The sequence below is a fragment of the Sminthopsis crassicaudata genome, chromosome 3 (genome assembly GCF_048593235.1).
Source record: "Sminthopsis crassicaudata isolate SCR6 chromosome 3, ASM4859323v1, whole genome shotgun sequence".
Lineage (NCBI taxonomy): Eukaryota > Metazoa > Chordata > Mammalia > Dasyuromorphia > Dasyuridae > Sminthopsis > Sminthopsis crassicaudata.
The window spans coordinates 528,872,324-528,893,881 of record NC_133619.1 but is presented as its reverse complement, the minus strand read 5'-3'; the positions used below and the strand labels follow the sequence as shown (position 1 = coordinate 528,893,881).

General features: G+C 36.0%; 1 protein-coding gene across 4 annotated transcripts in view; it reads right to left on the bottom strand.

The window, feature by feature from the left end:
• The window catches only part of EXPH5 (exophilin 5), a 102,647-nt gene that overhangs the window by 15,431 nt on the left and 65,658 nt on the right, over window positions 1-21,558 (bottom strand). For all 4 annotated transcript variants that reach the window (XM_074304324.1, XM_074304325.1, XM_074304327.1 and 1 more), the window contains one exon: window positions 7,205-7,253. In XM_074304324.1, the coding sequence (XP_074160425.1) occupies window positions 7,205-7,253 (49 nt within the window). The remainder of the gene's footprint in view (window positions 1-7,204; window positions 7,254-21,558) is intronic.

The following is a 21,558-nucleotide window of genomic DNA, read 5'->3' as shown; positions in this document are numbered from 1 at the left end:
GCTTTTAATTTGGGACAAAACATTGCTTTGAAAATTCTCTTCCAAGCATCCATCAAAAATATGTCAAATTCCTTGAAAGACGTGACAATCTTTGTTCAATAAATGCTCTGAAATAAGGCATATATGCTCTGATAATATATTCAGCATTGTTATGGAAGAAGATCCAAGAAAGATTTCAAATTCAATAGGGCATCTTTAGATGATGTTCTCCAAGATGATGCTGTTTGCATATGATATTATGTGAGTAACATTAGGCCCTAGAAAACTTTAAAGTCTCCCAGAGAGATTCAAAATCATTCAAAAGAGTTGATCTAAACATCTACATAGGAAAAGTAGAGACCAAGGTCTTAATGAAGATGATGGGCATGTGAATAGAAAGGATAATGCAAAACATTGCCAAGGAAGGGAAGGTTAATTTGATTGAGTAACTGATTGGATATCTAGTAGGGAAAGGGATATGGAAAAATAAAAAATGATATGTAATGGGGATAAACTAGAAGCATTCCCAATAAGATCAAGGGTGAAACAAGTTTGCCCACTGTCACCATTACTATTCAATATTGTATTAGAAATGTTGGCTTTAGAAATAAGAGAAGAAAAAGAGATTAAAGGAATTAGAGTAGGTAATAAAGAAACAAAATTATCATTTTTGCAGATGATATGATAGTATATATAGAGAATTAATTAAAAAACTACTAGAAGCAATTAACAACTTTGGCAAAATTGCACGATACAAAATAAAACCACATAAACCACTGGCATTTCTTTGTTAACAACCACATTAATGTTTCTTTGTTGGAAACAGCAACAAGAAATAGAAAGAGAAGTCTCCTTTAAAATAACTGTAAGTAATATAGAATATTTGGGACCCTACCTGATTTAGACACAATGGAGTAAATACTATAAACAAATTAGGAGAACAAGAGACTACCTCTCAAATCTGTGGAAAAGGAAGGAAGTTATGATCAAAGAAGAACTAGAAAACATTATGAAATGCAAAGTGGATAATTTTGATTATATTAAATTAAAAACATTTTGTACAAATAAAACTAATGCAACCAAGATTAGAAGGGAAGCAGAAAACTGGAGGAAAACTTTTACATTAATGGTTTGGGCCTTATTTCTAAAATATAGAGAGAATTGACTCAAATTTATAAGAATACAAGTCATTCCCCAATTGATAAATGATCAAAAGATGTGAATAGACAATTTTCAGATGAAGAAAGTAAAGCCATTTCTAGTCATATTTTAAAAATGCTCTAAATTACTATTGACTAGAGAAATACAAATTAAGTCAACTCTGAGCTACCACTTCACACTTCTCAGATTGGCTAAGATCACAGTAAAAGAGGGGATATCTGGGATACTATTACATTGTTGGTAGAGTTGTAAATTGATCCAACCATTCTGAAGAGCAATTTGGAACTATGCTCAAAGGGCTATAAAATGGTGAATACCTTTGATCCTACTTTTTTAGTAGGTCTATATCCCAAAGAAATCATAAAAAAGGAAAAAGAACCCACAAGTCCAAAAATGTTTGTAGCAGCCCTTTTTGTAGTGACAAGGAATTGGAAAATGAGTGAATGCCTGTCAGTTGGGGAATGATAGAATAAGTTGATATATCAATGTAATGGAATGTTATTGTTTTATAAGAAATGATGAGCAGGCTGATTTCAGAAAAGCCTGGAAAGACTTACTTGAATTGGTGCTAAAAGAAATGAGTTAAACCAAGAGATCATTGTACACTGCAACAAAAAGATTATATGAAGATCAATTCTGATGGACTTATGTGATACAGAAACCACCTGCCAGTGGCTGCTGGAGGTCATTCACATGTGTAGAACGGATCTCTTCATGTGCGCTGATGATGATGATGATGATGATGATGATGATGATGATGATGATACAAGGAGGCTGAGAGGCCGTTGTGTTCTCTGACCTCCCTCCTCTTCCCTCTGCCTCCAATTTATTTCATTCCCAGTCCACAAGCGACACTTGTGTTAGTAAAGGCTGAAGTGCAACTCCTTCAGATGTTATGATTCACAGCTGTGGAGGCTCTCAGAGAATTGACCTGCCCCATCACCTAGGCATGGTCCTTAACAGAATTAGCTCTTTTCAAGAAAGATGATTCAAAGTAATTCCAATAGAGTTGTGATAGAAAGATCCAGAGAAAGAACTATGGAGAGTGAATGTGGATCATAGTATAATATTTTCACCTTTTTTTGCTGTCGTTTGATTGTTCTTTTTTCTTTCTCATGTTTCCCCTTTTGGTCTGATTTTTCTTGTTCAGCATGATAAATGTGGAAACATATTTAGAAGAATTGCACATGTTTAACCTATATTGGATTGCCTGTTGTTTAGGGGAAGGAGAGGTGAGGAGGAAGGGAGAAAACTTTGAAACACAGGTTTTGCAAGGGTGAATGTTGAAAACTATTTTTGCATGTATTTTGAAAATAAAAAGTTTATTCTTTTAAAAAAAAAAGAAAAAATGACTGAAATTTTGAGCTGGTAGTTACTAGGAGAATGAAAAAAAAGCAAGTAGAGAGGAGGGACAAGAATGAGAAAGATAAATAATGATTGATTCACTTTGGGACATGTTGGTTTTTAATTTCTATTGGTGCACATAGATAAAGATGTCCAAGAGGCTTTTAGAAATTCAGGACTAGAGGTCCGAGGAGAACTCTGGTTTGAACACATAATCATACATATGGAGGTGATAGTGAAAGCCAAGATAATGGATTAAATGAGGAAAGACTGAATATAAAGAAAAGGAGAGTATGGACTGTCTTGGGGATACATCTATCTTATACTTAAAAAGGACTTCAAAATTTACTTCATACAAATCCCTCATTTGACAGAAAAAGAAACTGAGTCATAAAGATATTTAATGACTTGCCTAGGGACATTCAGTAAGTGTCAGGACTAGAATTTGAAGTAGAAGGAATACCTCCACTGATATCCCTTCTCCCAGAAAGTTTCTTACCAGTTCTAAGATTTTATGATTCTATCAACCCAGACATGATTGGCCAAACATCTTACTATGAAGTAACCGTGGAATCTTTGAGAACTTCTTTGGTAGGCAGCCACAACTGCTGAATAAATATCAGAGTTCAAATTTACTGATACTATCAAATGTTTTAGGAAAGCCAACAAGTTAATTTAATTCCTCTATCTTTTCTATGGAAAAGTTCCTTTTATTAAGCTACCTTATGCATTCTAAAATATGGTATAAAACCATACTACAAGGGTGATGAACTCAGGCACCTTGCCTCAAAGCTTTGGATTAGTTTTCAGCAAGTGATAGAGAGCAGTGTCTGGCAGGAGTTGTTTCTAGCACTTTTAACACATGCTTTTTATACAGCATGCACTTAGCAAATAGTTGTTGAACTGGAATGTTGATCATCTTTCGGGTGTTTTCTCATGAAGACAGTGATTATAGTAATCTGGTAGCATTTTCTTTTTTGGCCACATTTTGTCTTGAATAGAAATTTTGGGGGGGGACGTGAGATGTGAAATCACATGAAATCATATCCAGATAAAGAAAATCCCTTTACCAATGCAAATTGACACCTTCTCTACTACTAGAAACTCAGAAAGTTGCTTAGATCAGTGTTGTCAAATTCAAATAGAAGCCCAAGTGTCCCTGTGGTCCACATATTAATCATTTTAAAATATAATAATATCTGCTTTATGTTATTTTTTATTTATCTTGTTCAACATTTCCCTATTACATTTAGTCTGGTTCAAGCTGCAGTTGGGAGTACTGGGGTGCAGCCCAGACTGTTTTACGCCTCTGGACTAGAGCATCCAAAACTGAAGTGACTTGGAGAGGAAAATTATTTAACCAGTGTCACACAGTGAATACATGTCAGTCACAGGACTTGGACCCAAATCTTTCTAGTTTTGAGTCTATTCTTCTCTTTTCCTCTGAAATGCTCTCTTTCAGTTTCTTCAATTCTGGAACCAAGATATAATCATTTGCCATTGTACCAAATCTATTGACTGTGGACCCACTCAATCCATTACACTTTCTGAACCAAAATTGGCCACCACTCTTTGGCTATGACTTTCCTATACTTATTGTTTTCCTCTTTTAGAATATAAGATCCTTGAGGATTTGCTTCTGTATAAGTTCCCTACAATTTATCACAGAGCTTGGCACATAGTAAGCACTTAAATGATTTTCCAATCATTTTTCTTCTTCCTGCTAATGCTCTGATACATGTACATATGAAAAGACTTAAAGCACCAACTGGAAGAGACACAAAAATAAGCCTGAAACATCTATTCCAAATATTCAGCTCCTAACTTACTTTATGGTTGACTGGATTGTTTGTTATCACTTCCAAGTATTTACATTTTCTCTTGCATTCTCCAAATACTTTAGACTTCTTTAGCCTAATCCTTGAATAGTAGTAGACCTAAATGAAGATAACCTCAAACATTTTTCCAGAGAAGAAGAAAAGGAAGTGAAAACTTCTGAGGAATTCACAAGATACCCAACCCATTTTCAGCATAAGAACTATGGATAAAGACATGTAGCACTTTTCCCCAGACAGCCTCCCTGCAAAGGGGCATGTTCATGAAGAAAACAAGGAGATATAGGAGATTACCATGGAGTTCCATTTGGTGGGACTAAAAGCTGTGTAGGGATAGATAAAGACAAAGCAGAATGTTGGACACTAGCCTAAAAGGAAGCATTATGGTTGTCTAAGATCTGATGAGAGAGGTCTCATTTTAAAATTTTTTTATTTCTCCCCATTTTCATTCCAGACTTCTGGGGGGGAAAATCTATTTAACCTCACCATCTTTACTTTCTTACTTTATATTCTCTTTTTAACCTTTTGCAATCTGACTTCTGACTTCATCACTGAACTGAAATTGCTCCCCCTAAGATATCAGTTATCTATTTATTGACAAATCAGATGCCCTATTAAGTGTCCTTATTGATCTCTCAATAGGGTTTGACACTGTCTATCGAATCTTCCCAGATACTTTTTCCTCTCTGTTTTCATGATACCCAACTCTCCTGATTCTTCTGCTATTGGGTCCTTTCTTCATAGTTTTCTTTGCTGAAGAAATTCTTGTTTCATCTCTTTCATCATTATGGAGGGGGGGGTACCTAATAACTATGTGTTCTAGGCCTTCTCATTAAGGTTTTTTTTTTTTTGGTGATTTCACAAACTCCCATAATTCAACTATCATTTCTATGCAGATGATGCCCAGATCCATCTATCCATCTCTCTCTCTCTCTCTCTCTCTCTCTCTCTCTCTCTCTCTCTCTCTCTTAATGCTTTATCTCTTGAATTCTAATGCTGTACCATTAACTGTCCATTGAAAATCTATAACTGAATGCCTAATAGGAAACTCTTAATTCAAACATGTCTGAAACAAAATTCAATATATTTATTCTCCAAATCCTTTCCTCTTCCTTCCGTATTGCTGTAACTTCTCACCACTACCCTTTTAGTCACTCATGTTAGAAAACTTGGAGTCATCCTTGATTAATATCAACTGTAAAATGGGTATTAAAATAGCACTTACCTCATAAGGTTGTTAGAATCAAATGAGATAAAATTTGTAAAGGACCTAGCATAGTGTCTGACACATATTAGGTGATTAATTAATGTATGTTACTTCTCCTTCTCTTTGATTCTTTCCTCTCCATCACTCCTGTTATCAGTTGCCAAATTTTAAAGATTCTACCTCTTTTCCACTTATACAACTACTACCCAAATTATAAGCCTTCATTGTCTCCCTCCCACATTATTGAAATAACTTCCTAATTTCCCCTCCCCCCAGCTTCCAGTTTCTCCCTTTTACAATCTTTCCTTAATACTTCTAAAATAATATTCTTAAAGGCCCAAACTGACTATGTCACTCTGAATCCTTCTTACTGCTAGAATGATACACGAACTAGTCCTCTAGTTGGCTTTTAAAACCATTCACAGACTGGCTCCTCCCTACCTTTCAAGTCTTATTGCACATTACTCTCTTTTATGCACTATCTAATCCAGTCAAACTGGTCTATGTTGTTCCTACAACCTCATATTCTTTTTTTCCATCTTTATGCTTTTGCATAAACTATACATATATCCCTTACCTATCCCCAAACCCAGAATGCACACTTTTTTCATCTCATAGACTTCTCAGATTCCCCCAAAGATCAATTAGAATACTTCATACAAGAATTCTATTCTGATTTCCTTCTCCTTAGCCCCAGTATATCACTAGTTGCTAGGTCTTTCCTTAGAAATTACTTTTTATATTTTATATTTAATTTCATTTGCATATGTCATTTTCCCACATTAGAATGTAAGATGATTTAAGACATAGACTTTTTTTTGTCTGTATTTGTAGTTCTAGAGCCTAGTACAATTCGTGTCCTATAGCAGGCACTTAATAAATGCTTGTTGAATTCAATTCAATTGAGACCACAATATCACAAAGTAGTAAGAAGAGACAGCAAAATAGAGTGGAAAGAATTTTGAATTAGTGAGCAGCCCTAGTTTGAGTCTTCACTATGTGACCTTTGGCTTTACTTCTTTGGTGTGTTTGTTCAATTGTAAAATAAGAAAATGGGAGCTTGTCATTTTCTAATAGCTCTTCCTGTGCTAACTATCTATGTATCTATTTGAGTAGGAGCCCAACTCTTACACTAAGATGGGAAAAAACTTCTGTTTATCCTTACTAATAAAAATTACACTTATCTATGGCTTTGAATTTTAATAAAAATAATAATCAGGGAGACAGATAACTCACATTGGAAATAATGGGGAATATCCTTAAAAACTGAAGATTTTTCTCCTTTCCCAAGAAGCCTTGTTGGGGTGCCAGGAATCAAAAAAACTTCAGCTCTTTTAGAGATCACCAGTAGTTTAAAAAAATTCTAGTGGCCGTAGGTGATAACTAATATAAACATGTCAGTTTAATTGCTAAGGCTGAGCTTTCTCCCTTTTACACTTTATTAACTGTGCATTCATTATTATGGCTAAAAGAGAAACTTACTGCAGCAGGGACTCATTAGGAAGAACAGTAGCTGGTAGAGTAAATGTTTTTCAACTGAGCTGTGGGGAATCTTATTTGAATAAGTAGCTGCCCAGGAATAACATCAATTCTAGATAGCATTACACCACAGCCCTGACAATAACCTTTACTTTCTGGATTTAAGACAACTCAACATAAAAGCCAGCCAACAACTTACCTCTGGGGTTCCTTTTACAGCAACAGATGTTCTGGGGAAGCCATCATATCTGTGGAAAGAATTTGAAATTGTTTCTTTAAAGATGAATCTAGGGAGGAGGTCAGCTATTAAAAGAAGGACCTCATAGATACCAAAATATGTGTAGAAGCACTTTTTTGTAGTAGCAAGAACTGGAAACAAATTAGATATCTATTAGCTAGAGAATAGTAAATTGTAATATATGAATATAATTGAATGTCACAGCGCTGTAAGAAATTATGAGTGAAGAACAGAGAGGCATATAAAGACATAAGAATTCATACAAAGTGAAAAAAGTAGATCAAGGAAAACATCATACAAAATGGTTATAACAATAGCTGTAGTGGGAAACTTGGGAACTATTATATCACCATGCTAAGTACTAAGTAAATGTAAACTAGATAACTATTGTTTCCAGTATACTTCTTTCAAGTATACTTCTCCACAGTTCTACCCTCTACATCTTATCTCGTTTACATATACTTAGTACTTAGCATGGTGATGTAATAAATAGCAATAAATAATAAAATAGTAATGAAGAACAATAAAAACTCCATCTCCCCCCCAAAAGTGAATGCCATAGAATTATAATGATTGAAGAGGAGATATAAGAATGCACCTCCTTTCTTTGTAGAAATAAGGAGCTTTGCTTATGATGCTGGGCTTGTTTGATATGTTGCTTAATTTTGCTAAATTCTCTTTTTTCTCTTAAAAAAATTTGTTTTTCTTTTTCTTCCGAGACTATTTCACCTAGGCCAGAAGGGGAGCAGGAATTCAGAAGCCAGACCCATTACTAATCAGAATGGAATCTTTGAACTGTTCAGTTTCCAAATTAGGTTGGTTTGCTCTTTTTTAGGTAGCCAGGTGACGTCAAGTTCCCAAGGGCTCATCTTATTGGTACCTGACTTAGTACAAGTACTTGATCAACTTTAGCTCTCCTGCAGCTTAGAACTCCCAGACTCAAACAATCCACTTGCTTTAGCCTAATCAGCACTGCCATGCTCAGATTGTTTACCCTTTGTTATAAGGGAAGACTCTATGGTAAAGGGAAAGTAGAGGGTTATGTTGAGTAATGAAGGTAATATAAAAAGAAAGATAACAATTAAAATTTAATTCAAAGTAAGATTAACAAGAAGCAAGATAGCATTTCATTTGTCTCCATCAATAAATATTTTCCCGAAGTTATATTCTAGAAAGATATTACATGACAGTACACAAAAATATTAATAATGATACTGATAATTAGCATTTATATAGCATCTATGTGCCAGATACTGTGCTAAGAATTTGTGGACCTTACTTAAAATAATTTATGAATATTATTGCATTTGATCCTCACAACAATCTTGGGAGGTAGGTATTTTATTATCTTTATCTACAGTTTAGAAAACTTGGATAAACAGGTTAAATGACTTATTCAGAGTCACACAACTAGTAAGCATCTGAAGTTGAGTTTAAAATTAGGTCTTCCTGAATTTAGGCCCATCATTCTATCCTCTGTGCCACCTAATGGCCTATTACATGTCTTTAAAAAAGCCCCCCAAAACCCAACTAAAACATTTTGGACAGTTTCCCCACCTTTATTTAGAATGAATAAGATGGATAGGTTATCAAGTGTGTTGCAAAGAATAAATGCATGACAGAACAAGCCAACAAAAGGTCCTTTCAAAGAAGGGTTACTATGGTGGAAATTAAGGGGAAATGCTGTAGATGAAATTTGCCTATATTCTAGCAACACATTTGACAAAGTTTGTCATAATATTCTTTTGGACAAGATGGGGAGATGTGGTCTAGATAACTGCACAGTTTTGTCCTTTGGAGATCAAAGATAATATAGGAGGATTCAAAATTGCTCGAATGACTGATTTCAAAGACTAGATATCAAAAGTATAATTCCAGCTGGAAAGGAAATATCCAGTAGAGTGTCTCAGGGATCTGTGCTTAGGGCTGTACTGTGTAACGTACTCATCAATGACTTGAAGAAAGGCCCAGATGGTATGCTTGCTTATTAGATTTTCAGAGAATGAAAAGCTGGAAAGGACAGCTAATATTACTGAAAGGATTCAAAAAGATCCAAATCTAACAAGAAATTTAATAAGGATAAATGTAAAGTTCTATACTTGAGTTAGTCAACTATAACATGGTTAGTATTTTGAAAAAGATCTTAGGGTGTTAGCAGGTGGCAAACTCAATATGAATCAATCATGAGGATGTTTTGTTTTGAACCAGACTATGATTTCATTAGTATGGGGAATTCCTGACAAGGAAACCTGTCTACCAGGGCAAATTGGTACCTGCTCCGCCACTTGTAGTCTTAGACATTGCTTGGGGCACCGAGAGGTTATGTGAAATGTCCAATGAGGATATGAGGCAGCACGGCTTAGTGGGAGGAATGATTGACTTGGTATCAGGAAGGCATGATTTAAAGCTCAATCTCAGATACTTAAAAGCTTTGTGATCCTGAGCAAATCACTTAACCTCTCTGGGTCTCAGTTTCTTCATATATAAAAATGTGGGGATTGGAGTAGTTGGCCCACAAGGTCATCTCTTACTTCTAAGTCTATAACTCTATGGTGATTGTCTTCTAGTAATGTATGGATTCCATAAGGAAGAGTGATTAGATTTTTTTTGGTGATCAGGAAGACAAAATGAGGAGCAATGAGGGAAAAATACAAAGAAGCAAATTGAAATTTGATATAATTTCTTAGAAATTAGAGCTATTCAAGGGCGGCCTGGGCTTCCTTGGAAAGTATATAAGAATTTATAAGAATATGGTACCACCCAGTGAAAGAACTCTGGGAGATGACTATGAACCACTAGAATTCCCAATCACTCTATTTTTGCCTGCCTACATTTCTGATTTCCTTCACAAACTAATGGTACACTTTTTATACAGCAAAATAACTGTTTGGACATGTATACATATATTGATTGTATTTAACTTATACTTTAACATATTTAACATGTATTGGTCAACCTGCCATCTGGAGGAGGGGGTGGGGGGGAAGGAGGGAAAAAGTTGGAACAAAAAGTTTTGCAATTGTCAATGCTTACAAATTACCTATGCATAAAATTTTTGTAAAAAATATTTAAAAAAAAAAAGAATATGGTTCCAGATTTTCTTTCTCCTCTACAACATTTTGTTTGAAACATTTTTATCTGCAGTTCCCTGTCCCAAGAAATTTTATTTTAGAAAGATGAGATGGTAAAATTGAAAGGAGATAAGGAAGGAAATGACACCTTGTTAAAAGCTACCAGAAATAGTTAAGTAATACTCATATTAAACATATATGCCAACTGCTATGGCATCCACTATAAAGGTCTTAAAGCAAAGAAAGATTTGTTAGAATGCAAGCTTGTGACTAGGAATTTTTCATTCTTCATATTTTATCTCCAGCACTTACCATAGTGCCCGAATAGACACTTAATAAGCCCTTATTGATTGATTGATTGATTGATAATCTTTGTAAAGAATGTACAGATTTTTTTCAGGTATGGAATTGCATTAGATGGGCTTGGTGGACCCTTTCAATACCTGGATTTTGAATGACAAGTGTCAGAACCCAGCATATGCTTTTCTATTGGCACATGTATTTTTACACAGAAGGATGGATACCTACTTTTTTTTTTTTTTTTTTTTTTCAAAAAAAGATGAGATAGAAGTATATTTTACAATTAGGAATAAGATTTTTAAAAAATAAATTCTTTTGTGAAATCCCTCAGGATAATATGTTTTCACAAAAATAACATTTATTCCCCACTAAAATCTTCCCATGTAGCCTGGAAATGACTTGGATATACCAAGGCCCTGCCAGGTACCAACCTTGTGGCTATCAAATGCATGTAGTTTATTTTTATATATGTGTATATTATCTACTCCCATTAGATTGTAAGCTCCTTGAGGTTAAGGAATGTCTTTTGCTTCTTTTTGTATCCCTGGCATTTAGCACAGTGTTTGGCACACAGTAGGACTGTAAGAAATTATTGCTCATTGATTGATGGGAAGTCCAGTTTAGCTATTCTTGAAGAGGCCCGTTACTAGTAGGCAAGCAACCAAAGACAGGTATTTTCAATCACAGCTACTCAAAATTTCTGTTAAGGCACAGAATTTCAGTCTGGCTCATTAAAGAGAATACTCCAGAATGATGAGATCACAAATCTTTGTGTTATTGAAGATAAAATATAATTTATGTTTATTATTGAAACTTTCTTTGTGAAGGCTCACAGTGTTTTATTCACTCAGCTTTGAGAATTGAGAAATTTTGAATATACAAACTGGTGCTAAATCTAATGCAATCTGAGAGTTTATGGGCCTTAATTACTCAGCACTCTTTACAGAACTCTAATACTCTAAAGGAAATAGGAAACAAACTAATTAAATCAGGATGCTAAAACAGATGTAGAACTGAGAAAGACCTTAGAGATCACATTTAATCCAGCTCTCCCCTATTTTATAGATGAGGAAACTGAGGCACAGAAAAATTCAATAGCTTGGTCAAATCTCAGCTCTTTTTCTGCTATAGACGGCTACCTCCTGATGTTCCTTGAATTCACATCACCAGCTACTTAGTAGTTTTAGTTATACCAATTATGAACATTGACTGTGAATCTATATACTTCATGACCTTAAGTTTTTCAATTTAAAATGCCTGTTATTTCTTACATAAGAGGATTAGAGTAGTCACTGTTAAACTTGTTTTTATTGAGCTCAAATTCAAAAGCATTAGTAGAATGAATATTGTGGTTTCTACCATTACTCTCTTTGAAATTCTAATGATGTTGTTAACTCTATACTGCCTTTATGGTTATTTATTTTTATACTTATTCAACAGTTATAAGACCTTGAGTCCTAATACCTGAGTCCAGTCTCTATTCACTGTGCCACCTAGCTGATCCAAACATTTATTAAGCAAGTGCTAAAGATAGGAATAAGAAAAAAGAAAAGCCATTCCTGTCCTCAAGAAATTTACAATCTAATGGAGGAATATAATATGTGAATAGAAACTGAGAATGGGGAAAATATACTGAGCAATGGTAGAAGGGATTATTTTAGGTTAGGGACTAAAATGGCAGAAAAACAAGGGAGGAGGCAAAAAATTGTAGGGAGCTACTAAGTGAAAATGAAAATAAAAAGTAATTTTTTACATACTTTAGTCCAAAGCTTCTTAAATTGTTTGGGCTACAGTCCTGTAACTGAGTATGGTCATGAAAGGATTTATCAGTAAATGTTTGATTTGCATATTTATTTTATATTCCTATAAATCTGAGATCACAAGCAAAAAAAATTTAGAAACCCTCCTTTAGTCTATTCTTTGTTCAGGAGCCTTTTTTACCATCTGGATACATCAGTGTTTAAGGATGCAAAATTAGAGAAGGGAAGACATCAACAGACAGATCCAGAGACTCTGATGAAGTTCTGGGCTTGTTCTGGGCAATGTAAGCTTCTTCTTCATATTAGTCCAGGGCTTGACTAGAATGAGGATGCTCCAAGGGAACAGTTAAAGGAAGGCCTTCATGAACGTTTTGCTTGGACACAGGTGGGCATGACCTTGTCTTGAAGCATCAAAGTTCAGTTACCACAATGATGGGATATAACGCAAGCCTACAGTGAATAGGCTATGATATTACTGCAATCCATTTATATGATTTGGATAAAAGGTGGAAGAGTATACTGGGAACAAGCCTCAGGAAATTGTTATTTTTATGTTGTATATTAGATCACACAATAATATCAATAGGGGGACACATAAAGAGTATTTCAGAATGTCCCAGAATGTAGATGATGAGAGAAATGATTATTTTTCTCTTCTATTAACAACCAGTTATAAATTAAGATCAAAGTTTCTCCTTTCTATTTTTTTCATTGAGAAACAAATCCTTGTAGATTAGTCAAACCAGCCTCTGAAGGTCATGCTGATAGATGAAATGCCCAAATCCTCAGGGTCCTTGCTTTGCGGTCTTGGGTGAGAGACCCTACCCATCTAGAAAACCTTACAAAGAGAATCTAGTCTACATAAAAATCTTGTCCTTAGAAAATAATATCCCAGGGGCAGCTAGATGATGCTGTGGATAGAGAGCTGGCCCTGATGGCTTTTTTTTTTTTTTTTCAGCCCTGAAATCAAGAAGACCTGAGTTCAAATCCGGCCTCAGATACTTAATAATTCCAAGCTGTGTGACTCTGGGAAAGTCACTTAACCCCAAAATTTCAGCAAAAAAAAAAAATTAATAATAATATCCTATTCTTGAGACCTTCCATTAGAATTTAGGGTGAGCCAGCTTATGAAGGGGAAAATCAGCCACAATAGTCTGGGTAGAGATGGATTTTTTTGTGTGTGTTCAGATTTCTAAATGCAGCTGAGTCTCAAAACTGAGTTATGTTCTTGGCAGAAGGAGCAGAAGACTGTTTGCCCATCTCCTCATTAATATGCCCACCCCCTCATTGATTGTTAACCAATTAGATCTAATTACTAATCTCAATCTTGGCCAAAGGCTTTCTGAGCATTCACTGTTTGTTCTCCAGGGGACAGCTTGGATTTATGAGACAAAGTTTGGGACTATCATTATATTAAATATTTGCACGCTATAATTAATAAGTTGATATTAATCACCGAGAAATTATGTATCTTAGACTTTTCATTTGTCATAAGGGAATTAAAGGTGGAAACAAGTGGAATAAAAATGATCCCTCCCTATGAGGAGGTTGAGACAATTTCCTTCAGCTTTGCCATGATGAATGGAAGAAAAAAGCTATCTAATACTTTTTTTCTCTGAAAACATTCAAATTACTCTGCTGCCTTGAAAGTGACCAGTGAAGAGGCAAGTTCTAACATATAAATGCTGAGTCAGGAGATCTCATCTTTATTGTATATCCTTTATTCTATTTATCCTATCAGTGATCATGCCTTCCTATATTCCTGATGGGGTTGAGATTCCTTTCTAATTGCCCAACCCATGGCTGACCTTGATCCTGGTTAAAGGCACCCTTTGAATATCCGGGCCCAGCCCCCACTATCAGCTCAGCTTCCCCCAGCCCTCACCTGATCTGAGCTAACTGAAAAGCCCGCCGAGAACTTGGGGGTACCGCCCATCATCTTCTAGATATAAAAAGGGCCAAGCCGGAGCCCTCTTCCCAGGAGCCCTCCCAGCCAATACATGGTATCCTTCCAGCCATGTAGGGGTTCCTGCCCGCCCAGTGGCCACCTCTGGCCCTGGCATCTTTGTAACTGAATTTTATTTCCAAATTCCTACAATAAACCTTTTTATTTATCAATCTAGGTTTTCGGGCCTGTAAATTCATTTTATGGGGGACACTGAGCCTCATGGGATTATCTGTGCACCGAGAAATGGGGTTCCCCCTTTCCTTTCCCTCATTATTCCAATCCTAGTTCACTTCCACCATTTGTCCACATTCAGTCCTACTCAATGAGTAGTTTTACTCAGTGGTTCTGCAAGAAATCCTGAAACCATGCTTATTGCATTTACTATACATTTCTAATCGCAAATGGACTCTCACAGAAGGAAGACAATCCTTCTAATGCTCCCTAATACATTTTCTGTGATGGCGAAGCATAGAAATAGTTCCAAAACTTCTTTTTCCTCCTCTAGACTGCCATAACACAGCATACCCTATTCCCCTTCAAGCTGAGGACCTCTTCCTTATATTTCATTAAAAAAACTAAGGTCATTCACTGAAAGCTTCTTTTCTCTCCTTTTCCTTTCTAACATCCCTCTGACATCAACCCCTTCCTCCCCCCACATAGATACTATATCCTCATTATATCTTCCTTTACTTCAGTTTCTAATGAAGAGGTGACTTTTTTCATGTTATGGAAAACCCCTCCAATATATATCCCATCTATCTTTTATTTTATTTATTTATTTATATTTATTAATATTTTAATGGGTTAGAAATATAATAAATAGATATATTCAAAAATTCTAAAGAGTAGATAGAGAGTAACTATATAAAAGAGGCTCCTAGCAGTGGAGGGACTGGAAAAGACCTCCTGTAGAAGTGAGAGCTTAAACTGAATCTCAGGGAAAAAAAAGGAGTAACATGTAAAACTGAAAATGTAGGAAGGAGCCATGTCATAAATAGCTTTATTTCTACAAAGAAGAGTTAGTTTATAGTTTATCCTAAAAATAATAGGAAGCCTCTGGAATTATCTGAGTTATATGTGTGCCCTTTATGGAAACTGCTCTGGCAGCTGTGTGGAGGATAGATTAGTTTAGGGCAAAACTTGAGACAGCATAAAGGATTAAGAAGCTGTTGTGATAGCCCAAGAGAAGTGAGAGGGTTTGAACTGGAATAACTATATAAATAGAAAGAAGAGGGAAATATATATATATATATATATATATATATATATATATATATATATATATATATATATATATATATATATGGAGAGAGAGAGAGAGAGAGAGAGTCATAAAGAGAAATGACAAGAGTTAGCAAATGATTGGATATGTGGAGTGGATATAAAGAGTTGAAAATATGGTTAAAGCTATGACCCTGACAGAATAGAACAATGGTTGTACAGCAACTATTAAAAAGCAGTTTGGAAGAGGGGAAGAGTTGAAAGGGAAAATACTAAGCTGTGCTTTAGACTCATTGAATTTGAGATGTCTATGTAATATCCAATTATGAGGTCCAAAAGGCAATTAGTGATGGAGCTGAGGATAAAAAAACCAGGATTATATATAAAGATTTGAGAATCATTTATATGGAAGTAATATTTGAACTAATGGGAGATGGTGATGCCACCAAATGAGATAATTTAGAGAGAAAACAAAAGGGGATACATTACAGAGTCTCAATGAGCCAATAATTACTGAACATGATATGAAGATAGAGCAAAAGAGATGGAAAGAAAAAGAGACTTTTGGTGAGAGAAAAACCAAAAGAGAATATCCAGAAAGAGAAGGTGGTCAGTAGAATCAAATGTTGCAGAAAGGCCAAGAAGGATAAAGATTAAGAAGAGATCATGAGACCTGGTAATTATGAAATTGTTGGCAAATCTATAAACAAACTATTTTGGTTGGGTGATTCTATGATAATGATAACAATAACTAGCATACATATAACACTTTAAGGTTTGCAAAATGCTTTACAAATATTTCATTTCATTTTCACAACCCTGGGAGACAGGTACTATTATTAAAACCATTTTACAGATGAAGGAATAGAAGTAGACACAGGAAAAGTGATTTGCTCAAGGTCACAAAGTTATTTATGAGGCCGGAATTGAACTCAGTCAGGTCTTTCTGACTCTAGGTCTATCACATGGATGCTTTTTTCACCAAGCATTCCAAGTGCATCTTGGTACAAACTTGATCACCCCATTTATTAAAGGATTTCCTACCACCCTACCATGAGTACTGCTCACATTATAAACCTTTGGAAATCAAAACTCGTTCATCAAGTTACTCCTTTCCTCTTAACCCTATCTATCCCTAAAGCTATTGAAGCTATAACAACTGTTCTTTAGTCTTAGATATGATTATTCCTAAACCTGAGCCCATTGATACTTATTTCCATTATGAGAGCATCACTCTTCACAGAAATAATAGAAAACTTTCGAAAAGTAAGATTAATAAAATAATTCCCCTACAAGAAATCAGTAACAGAGGTCATGCAAGTACAATTATCCCATTTCATATATGATGAAACTAAGCTTCTAGGGGATAAATATCGTTAGTAAGAATCTGAACTACAATTCAAATCTAGGTAAGTGTGTGTGCTGGAGCCCACTTTTTGAGGCTAGAGACAACTGTTAAATATTCTTCGTGAGCATTTACACCTTGGAAATTAGCACATGCTACAAATCAGGGCTTGGTTTACTATTTTGTTTTCTATACTAAAAAAAAAAAAAAAAAAAAAAAGTGATGGGGAAAATGATAGTGCTACAGATTAAACTTAAAATCTTGTTCTGCTTTTTGGGAAAGCTACTTGTTAAACATTACCAGCACACTGCTAAACCTCTGTGTCCTGGTTGTAAGTCCTAAAATCTCTCCACTGAACCAGGCTACTTCTCTTGATATTATTTGGTCCCTCTTTCCCCGTATAATTCAATGAATGGGCCAGTATACTAAAGATATACCAGTATTCCTGGTACAGCAATGGTGTAAATTTTGTTTCTGAGCACTTTTTCTCAGTCTGCAATACCATCTAGTGTCTGTTTTAACTTGAACATTAAAATTGAACATTAACTTGCACACTTAGAGAGAATGAGTAGAAGCAGCATAACAATTGAGGAGGTTATGTGAAGAGAGCTCTATCCCCTTTCAAAGTTAAACTTAAAAAAAAAAAAAAAAAAATCACCAAGCATAACAAACTGCTGTAGTATTTTTGTGCTCCAGGGACCTGCATTTGAGTTTTGACTACATAAATCTCCTTTGATTTACCGACTTTCCAGTTTTACTTAATTATCAATCAATCAGCTATTTACCTGGACTTTAGCTCTAACTACCCATGCTAACTATATCATCCTGGATAAATCACCTGTTCTCATAGTCTCAAGTAGTTCTATAATATAGTAAGTTGTAGAACAGATGCTACTTTCCTTTGGCACAATTTCTTTAACCAATGAATTCACAGTTACAGTGCCTCAGCCCTTAATAATAATTATCATCTAAAACCTCTCGATTCTTGTTGTCTGATTGCTTCATTCTGATACAAGGGTATCCCCTTTGCCTCAGGCTCTTTCAGGCAGTTTTGATTGACCTGTAGCCATCCCCTTCACTAAGAAAGGAACTGGCTCCTGCCCTTTCCCGTGTAACAAGACTTCCTCACCCAAGTACCACACCCCTGGAATATGCCCCAAACCTCAGCCCTCACCCCACCCTTTGCTCTATTCCAGAACTGGGTCAGGCTAGGAGGGACTGTAAACATTAACACAACCTGCTTGAGACTACCGTGAATTATAAAACTTATACAGACCCCCAGATCTGGGACCTCAACACACCTTCGTTCTACCCTAACCCTCTCAAAACACGTGTCACACTATAGTGTTCATGTCTAAGTCCCCATTTCCTGAGGGACACTTATTTTTTTATTAGAACCAAACAGAAGGACCTCCTAGTGGCTTATTGAAACCAGCCCTCAGCAAGAATTCAACTGCTACCTACCTCTCTCCCTGGACTTCTCAGGACAGAAAATTGTAACTATGTGCCAGATAGAGTGCATGGTGGAGTAGATAAAGAGCTGGCTCTAGAGTAAAGAAAAACCAGGCTCAGAGATTACTTTTAACCCATGCTAACTATATCATCCTGGATAAATCACCTGTTCTCATATAGTCTCAAGCAGTTCTATAATATTGTAAGTTGTAGAACAGATGCCACTTTCCTTTGGCACAATTTCTTTAACCAATGAATTCACAGTTACAGTGCCTCAGCCCTTAATAATAATCATCTATAACCTCTCGATTCTTCAACAACTAGACTAGTAGTATCAAACTCAAATAGAAACAGGGGCCACTAAATAACAAATAAGCATCCCTGAGGGCTGTATATTGATTTAGAAAACCATATATCAATATTATATATGTTTTATTGTGCTTTATGTGTTATGTTAAACATTTCCCAATTACATTTTAATTTGATTTAGGCTGAAATTGGGATGTTGTGGGCTGCATCTTTGGCCATGTATTTGACACCTTTGAACTAGTTAACTCTGGGGGAGAGCAGGATATGCTGTGATTTATGCTAAGTTGGTCCTACAAGGAATATCCAACTTGGTTCACATATGGAGGAAGGATGAATTAAAGGCCACATTATGAACCAAATATAGTCACTGTGAATGATGTTATCTGGACCTTCTAATGTCTCAATATCTCACTACAGTCATTATTGAGTAGTACATCTACTTTGTTCATCTACTTGACAATTTTAAAAAGAATTTTTCGACCAGACTTTTGATTTCACAATTATGCAGATCTCTCAGCAAATAAATTCCTATTTCCAAATCAGATCTGCACTTGCCCTGTGACTTACACTCTTAGAGAGCTATCTATCTCAGAAGTACCAGATACACAGTTGGCAGGCTTTATTCTGTGAGCTATATGTTACAATGAAGCAGGAGGGAACTGTTTCCTTTACGAAAGTTGTGGTCCCTTTAAGAAACTGTATCTCCTTTTAATCAGTGATTCCTTTCAGAGTCTCAGCCTCTCCAGGAGGAGGCATATCCCCCCAGATAAGTTATCTTTCCAGGATGCCAGAGCCATTGATTCAATTAGAAATCCTGGTCAAAAAGCATCCCTTTGAAGTGTTGTTAATTCCAATAGAAGATCTGGGCTGAAGACTGATAAGAATCTAAGCCTGGGAACCTCAGCTCTTGAAGCCCTAACCTGGTCTGATCAGCTCGGGCTGTCCCAGCCCCCACCAAGATACCCAATATAACAGCCTCCTTCAACCAAGGTCTTTGCAGATGGTCCTACGTAGCTTGCTCAGCTACCAAGACCCTTCTGTCCACTGAGAAAGCATTCTTAGTACCAAAACTCCCATTTTCTTAATAGGATTCTGCCACTATAGAAGTCAGCCCTTAGCAAACTGATTTCTATCCAACAATAAACTTTCATTTTGCAACTAATAATTCGGGAATGAGTGAATTCTTTCACTCGTAAACCTGCAGCCGATCTAAAGAGGATATCTAACAATTCTCTTATTGCCACTAACCTCTTGACCACCAGAAATTGAGAGCATTCAAACCGTACCAATAATGCAGTTTGAATCAAATTAAAAAGTAATTGGTAGATATTTAACAAAATAAATAAAAATATACTCGAACACAAATAATGTTAACATATTTTTCTAAGTCAGTATGTGGCCACAGGATTCCTTATAAATGGTTTAATATATATAACAACCCCATTTCTATTTAATTTTGACACATGAGTCTGGAGGACTGAGAGATTTAATAATTTATTTAGGGCCACACAACCAGTATAGGACATAAGCCCAAATAATCTTGATTCTGAGACTAGCTCTCTATCCACTATACCATGATATTCTTGTTTATTTTCAAAAAGTAGTCCAATAGGTCACCCTGTTAGTGGATTCCCTGACCTTAGGAGTTCTGAGCTGCAATGGGCTATGTTACTTTGGTATCTTGACTAAGTCCAACACTAGCATGGGGAACACTAAGGAACTACCAGTATACTTAAGGAGGGGGAAACTATCCTAAGCTGGAAACAGAGCAGGTCAAATATCACTTTCCAATAAACAATGGGGTCTGACCCATGATCACCACTGTACTTCCAGCCTGGGCAAGACAGAAAAATTCAATTTCAAAAAAAAAAAAAACAACCAACCCAAAACTGGCTTGAATACAATATTAACCTTATTTAAGCACAGTTGAGTTAAAAGGCATTGGCAGCTTCTAATAGCCCTAATGAGAGTATCAGTCTCCTTTCTGCTAAGGGTGCCTACAGGCAACATTTAAAAGAAGAGGTGCAGTTACTCTTCTGAACTAGTCTTTTAATTGTGACTAGAGACTTAATTGTAGGGACAAGAATGAATTCAAGGGAAGTAGGCCATAACTTTTCTTACTTGTGCCCTCTTATGTGTGTCCCTGGGAAAGTCTTGTGTCTTAAACTAGTGGGTATACCGCTTGATGTTTAGGAATAAAGTACGCTGAGGAGCTGGATCATGATAAATTTAAGGCCACAAGGTTAAGAAAAGAAGTGACCTTGACAACATCCTTTCCTAGTCACAATTCAGAAGGCAGAGGACCCTGGTACTCAGTGACCAAGGGAAAACTGCACTCAACTAGACAGTCCTAAAATTTAATCAACAAGCATGTGGCAGGCATTATATCAGACCTTGGGGATGCAAAGTCAAAAATTCCTGCTCTTAAGTACCTTATACTCTAACTGAAAAGATTATGGACATAGTAAGTGAAACAATTTTGTAGAGAAGGCATTAGGAGCTGAGAGAATCAGGAAAGGCTTGACGGAGAAGAAAGCATCTAAGCTAAGCCTTGAAGAGGCAGAGGCAGGAGAATATAATCTCATTGTGAGGAACAGTCAAAGCAGAGGAATGAAAGGGGAATGTAATGCCCTATGTGAGGAATGAGGAAAAAAAAAAAAAAAGCCAGTTTGGTTGGACCATAGTGTGTGTGAAGAGCTATAAGAAGTATGTAATTTGGCTGGAAATGTAAGATGGCAAAGCTCAAGGGCTTTAGATGTCAAACAGAGGAATTTTTATTCAATCTCTGGCATATAGAAAGTTTATTGGTTGACATGGCCAGATGTATACTTCAGAAACATGACTAAGGAAGTTGTGGAGAGGATGGATTGGAGCAGGGACAGATTTGAGGCAGGAAAGCTGATTAGGGG